This window comes from Poromitra crassiceps (assembly GCF_964638095.1).
Source record: "Poromitra crassiceps genome assembly, chromosome: 21".
Classification (NCBI taxonomy): domain Eukaryota; kingdom Metazoa; phylum Chordata; class Actinopteri; order Beryciformes; family Melamphaidae; genus Poromitra; species Poromitra crassiceps.
The window spans coordinates 24706198-24712197 of NC_139638.1; the positions used below are offsets into that span (position 1 = coordinate 24706198).

Sequence of the window (6000 nt, forward strand, 5' to 3'; positions counted from 1 at the left end):
AGTGGGGGAAAAGACTCGGAGCACTGAGGCATTCTTCTGAATATTCCAAAAATGTCTGCGTAAAAGACTGGTGTTAGGGCCATAGTGCTGCTGCCTTCTTGTGCTTTGCATACACTGGTCAGATATGAAACACAGCGTGAAGGTCTGGCACCGTGTGGTTCCTATAGAGCAGATCAGATCAGCAAGTAGCAACTCCAATTATAAAGGCTGCTTTAGGGCCAAAGGGGGCCAACCTTGGTGGATTAAGTCTTTCAGCTGAAGCATGCAATTTGTGATGAAGAGGCTATTTGCTTGTGAAGTGCTCCACGGTATCTGCATAGTCCTTCAAGCAAGGCCACGACACTTCCTGTTTGTATTTCTTTTCTTTTCTACCCTCCTGTTCTCTTCTTAGAACTTCTATCTAGAGCGGTCAACCTCTGAGCGGTTGGTTGGTCCATTATGCTCCTGTTCGAGCAAATTCTCATTGGTCGGACAATCGCTGGTGTTCCTTTCATAAGATAAAATCAATGTCGTAAGAGAAAAGCGCACCGGTAGGAAAGTAACACCACGCGAAAGTAACGGACCTTCTCTCGAAGCACACACAGGAGGAGGAGTGACGTGACGAAGTCAGGGTAGGCTAGCACCTTTACGTAGGCTATCCAGGCTGAATGGAGAGCAAACAACAGAGGGACGAAACGAAACTAACAATAAAATGGGTCAGCTATCAAGCACAAACAGCACACGGCACACAGATGTGATCAGCGAGAAGAATGCGTGGCATTGTCATTTTTCTCCTGAACTGCTATGGTTAACGTGACTAAAGATGCTAAATTGTTAGGTTACCTTACGAGAATAACAGCCTAGTCAGCGGGCTAGTCAATGGGACTGGCCTTCCTCCAGGAGCACCTCCAAATCGACAAATCGATCGTAGACTATTATAAGATGTCAGACTAGAATAAATCTAGGCTAAAGGAATGACTGTCTCACTCTCTTTCTCACTACACATTGCTATAATATATTTTCATCTTACACGCTTTCTGACAGCTGTTACTTTCGCATCACAGCTGAATATGAGTCTGTGATCATTTAATTATAAAATAATTAGGTTAAAAATAATGTAATATGCTGCAAATAGCTTTTTATGTTTATGTATCATTTGTTTAGCCTACCATCTAACGTTGGAGTGCACTCAGTGCACTGTGGCCGATTTAGGTCACCTAGAGATAACGTGCAGATTTATGTATTTTCCCCATCGACCAATCGATTGGTTGAAGACGGAGTAGGTCGAATTTCAGTCGGCCCAAATCTTCTTTGGTTGACTACAGCCCTACTTCTATCTCCACAGCATGTGGACATGGACATCTACCAGCGTCGCACTGTATCTGGCCTCCTCTATCTATCTAGCACTCAGGCCATCATCTAGCCAGGCATTGGTAGTCCATATGTCAGGAGCACCCACTGCCCTCTCGCGTGCAGGTTCTGCGACATTGACTCATTTGCAGTATTTGAGATACCACTGGTAGTATTCTGTTACATCACCACACGGCCATCTTGGTAGGAAAATAAGAGGTGATTGTGATCAATTAACAGGTGATTACAATCAAGTGACACAAACAGCCAATGAGCTGCTGTGTGTACTGTAGTGTCATATTGGTAGGAAAATGCTTGTGCACTATTGTAGCATCGATTAGCTTGAAATGCTGGGGTGCTGATGGTTCAGATTCAGATTCAGATTCATTTATTTAAAGAATGGGACTTTACACATTAATGAACAGTACAGCCGTACAGTAAATATGCCAGGTTGTAGCCCAAGGGCTAGTTTCCACCTGTACTTGTTAATGGTACACTTAGCCTACTTGTACTGTAGACTGTTGTCCATGTATACCTGTATTGTTTTTACGTTTTGTATATTTGATACTATGTGGTTTTTATGATTGCTGCAACACAAATCAATTAATAAACTTGAACTTGTTTCATGCATTCGGTTGTGGTTCACTCATCTCTTCTGAGCCGGAATTCATTCTTACACCTCTTTCATGTGTCAATTTCCTCATTTGGACATTTTACTTCCTTGCTCTCTTAAGTTATGAACTGTGCTGGCTTGGTTTCAATCAGACTGCATGGAAATGTAAAAGATGTGTATTAATATGAAATAATGACCGACTGTTAAATGAGCCAAGTGTGAAATAAACAGCTTGCGCTGGCATGCTAATGAAAGACGAGTGTGTTGGATAGATGGATGGATTTGCAGAAGTATACTCACTGTTGGGAGTCGGGGGTGGACCATCTCCAACCAGGGTCTCTGATTCTGCAGAGGGAAAAACAAGAAAAAATACAATCGTGAAGACATATGTGATTAGAAGAGTGCTAAGGCCTGGAGTAAGAGCTTCTCACAGTTTCTAACCTATGCAACAACAACAAAAAAGCCAAGATAATTTTATATATTAAAACAAAGAAAGAAATATCTAATTTTTTAAAGTACTACAGTACTAAGTCAATGCACCAAAGAATTGATCACAAACAAATCAAATTGTGATGAAAATACGTCTCGCATGACTCATCTACAGTTTATACTCTGTGTTTTCCACAGGATTTGGAGAGATTGTGGCGGGTGGAGCTCGGACCCTCTAGGGGGGATCGGGGGGGCATGCCCGCCCGGAAGAAAATAGTGTACATTTTAAAGTAAAAAATGCATCGATCTGGTGCACTTTGAGGTCAAAATGTAAAGGCATATGATTAACTAAACACATCATATTCATATTGTCTTTACTGTGCTGTGGCTTTGCAATGATGAACAAGTAAATGTCTCCCTACATATTATTCTGCTGGCTTAGATACAATGGGCCATCTATACCAAAATCACTTCCAGAAGAGAGCTCAAGCACAAAATAACATTTATTTTCTTTGTAGGCATAAACAAAAGTAAAAAAAAATAAAAATGGAATTTCCTAACTTTGATTGATTTGACTTTGATTGGAATGATGTTCAGCCAAGACAATACTTAGGCTATATAAGCCCCAAAGCAGAAAATGTCTCTCGCTCCCCCCCCCCCCTATTTTGATTATTTATTTATACATAATAGGTACAACAGTGATGTTTCCTTTAGATTTCATTTGTTTTCCTTTAGTTATGGATATGTAATGTTACACAAATATACAAAATAGGCACATAATTTGGATCAGTAGATGAATGTCTATAACATCTGGATATCTTCTGGAGTTCACTGCATGTCTGAAAATGGCTAGTGCTTCACACAGGCGCACCAAGCCATTTTGTCCAAGCAGTCTGCCCAGGTGTTTTTGAAGCAGACGTGACTGTACCGACGCTTCTCGGTGTCGATTGTCCTGGGGACATCTTTTTTTTTTAGTAGATGCAGCACCTCCCCCACGTGCATCTCAACGAATCACGCGTCTTGAAAACGATGACTGACCCCGCCCTACTCTACTGCCTCTGATTGGCCCTGATATTTTACCTTAACCAATCATCACTCAGTCTTCATGCCAAAACCCAACCAATCATCACGCCGCTGTCCTGTGTGTGTGTGCATGTGTGTGTGAGAGAGAGAGATATGTGGCGGTCGAAATCCAAACATGGCGGTGCGCCACAAAAGGAATAATGCATGGGAAACTGATACTGCAAAACATATAAGTTTAGGCTCGTACTGTCATCTAAGAACAGATTAAACATAGAGAGACTATTTTGAGGTAATTGCTCTGTGGTCTTTGGCAAAGAACAATACACACATACAAAACGACAGTGTCTTACCTCTGTGTGCCCTGACATGTGTCTGAAAGCAGTTATAGTACTTGTACTTCTTCCCACATACCCCACATACATAGGAACCTGCATGAGAAGGTAAAATGATGTTATAAAACAAGGTTGACAGTATTAACACGAGTGAATGTATAAATATCCGTTACATAAATTAGTTACATAAATGTAACTAATTTGGCTGTCGTATCAAATGACATCTTTGGGGGAATATAAGATATTGGTTAACATCGTGTCTCCTAAGAGAAAGAGTCATCTCTGATAACTCATGCCATGAATAATCTACCTGGCAATTAGCTCTGAGTAGGCCATACACTTACATAATTACCTAACAATCACTTAACATTGTAATCAAGCTACCTTCTCATAGTAGCAGAGTGCTTTCACAAGTTAGTCCTTTGTAAATCAACCAAACTCAATCATCAGGAACGTAATCAGGAATGTGGAAAAGTAAAAAAAATTATAATAAAAAAAATGAAAAAAAATGTGGATATCCATTCTAAATTAATCAAAACTTTGTGACCTTTAAAATATTGAAAATACTGAACATTTTCACAATATTTATTGGCCTTGAAACGGGGATCTCTGACTGACTCAATACCACTGATACTTTCTGCTGGTTTCAGCTAAAAGGCTCATACTGACTGTAAGTCATAAGACCCTCATGTAATTTCATCGGCCATATTATCAACGGCTAAATCTGATTAGACAGATCATTCATAGGCTGGTAGGTCGTAGTCTGTTTAAAACGTTAAGCTATAAACTGTTTCAATAGAATAACCACGCCCATTATTTTTCTCCTATATATCAAGTTTGAAAAAAATTACAACATGCTTTTCATCCAGTCTTTTCATAGAAAGTATGAGGATTCAGGATTGAGTATGAAGATTTATTTTGTGCAATATATCTAGTAGGGCATTGATTCACGACTCCCGCATTTTAGTAGACTCCTCCCAAAAAGTAGTCGACGAGTCACGGGAGATACATCATATTTTTTTCACCCAATAAAAACGATCGATTCTCATCAACAGGGTCTCAAATACAACCAGGCAGTAAAAGGTTGTAGGCGGGACCAACCGGGCGGGGGTTTGGTATGTGAAATAGCCGAGTCCTCGATTGGTTCTCAGGGATGTTTACAAATGAGCTGTGATCTGATTGGACTAAACCCCAACACGTGTGATTGAGCTGGAGATACTGACTGCAGTAATAACATAGTCTTTCCGCCTCTAAACACGTTAAATTCTGTTTATTTAAGAAGGAATAAAATAAAAAATGATTGCACAGATTGAAAACCACAGATGAACGATTATTCGACTATGATGCACAGTTAAGACTATAGTGGTTTTGACAGTCTGTGAAACCTGTAGACAAACAGGACTAAAAATGCCAATATATTAATCAATGATGCCATGTGAGCTGCATTTTCATTTCATCAGTAAGAAAATATCATATATATATAAATTATATATATATAAATCTCACCAAAAAAGAGCGCTTAATGTTCACAAATGAGTGCCAAGCTTACTCAAAATTGTCAAAAAAAAAACGATGCCACCTCTTGAGGTCTGTGTTTGCTTTATTTAACCCAGTGATATCTGATGCAGCATTTGTGTGTGTGTATCCCTTTAAGACCGCGAACCGCGTGACGCGGTTCGCGGTCTTAAAGGGATACACACACAAATGAGGGATATACACACAAATGCTGCATCAGGTATCAATGGGTTAAGGAGAGTTCCAAGTTGATTTTGAGCTTTAAAAAATGCAAGCGGCGATGAAATAACTCATCATCGTCACAAAAACCGTGCGTACTTGGGTGCAAAAGGATGTCCTTATTCGGCAGTAAAGGCTGTGTGCGCCTCCCACAACCCGAGCTTAAGTGTTGGATAAGCCAAACATGCTTGCAGTCAGGAAATGCACGTGTATTTATATATTCACACACCTATGCACGAGTCTGTGCTCTTCGTTGGGGCGGGAGTACCAAGGGCCAACATACCCTGGGTCTGAGATCCACGGGATCCACCTCCGGCACCTCCTCTTCCGTCGCCTCCTTTTCCGTCGCTTCCGCCGATCACCACGCAGATCTCGGCGGGGTTGGCGTCGGCGACCTTCCCGTTGCTGGTCCCCGGGGTCCCCGGCTCTTTCGGCTCCGTCTTCACCGTGACGGTCGCGGGTGGCGGGCTAGCGGTCGAGGTAGTGGTGGCGGCGGTGGTGGCGGCGGCTGAGGTGGACGAGGGGACATCCTTGGTGGAT

The 6000-nt window shown here is 41.4% G+C and overlaps 1 protein-coding gene across 1 annotated transcript in view; it reads right to left on the minus strand.

Annotated features, from left to right (window-relative positions):
- The window catches only part of znf618 (zinc finger protein 618), a gene marked incomplete at its 5' end in the record, with an annotated part of 30941 nt that overhangs the window by 24819 nt on the left and 122 nt on the right, over positions 1-6000 (minus strand). The window contains 3 exons of the mRNA XM_083657388.1: positions 2243-2287; positions 3745-3822; positions 5690-6000. The exon at positions 5690-6000 is cut by the window's right edge and continues 122 nt beyond it. Coding sequence (XP_083513514.1) covers positions 2243-2287; positions 3745-3822; positions 5690-6000 — 434 coding nt within the window. The remainder of the gene's footprint in view (positions 1-2242; positions 2288-3744; positions 3823-5689) is intronic.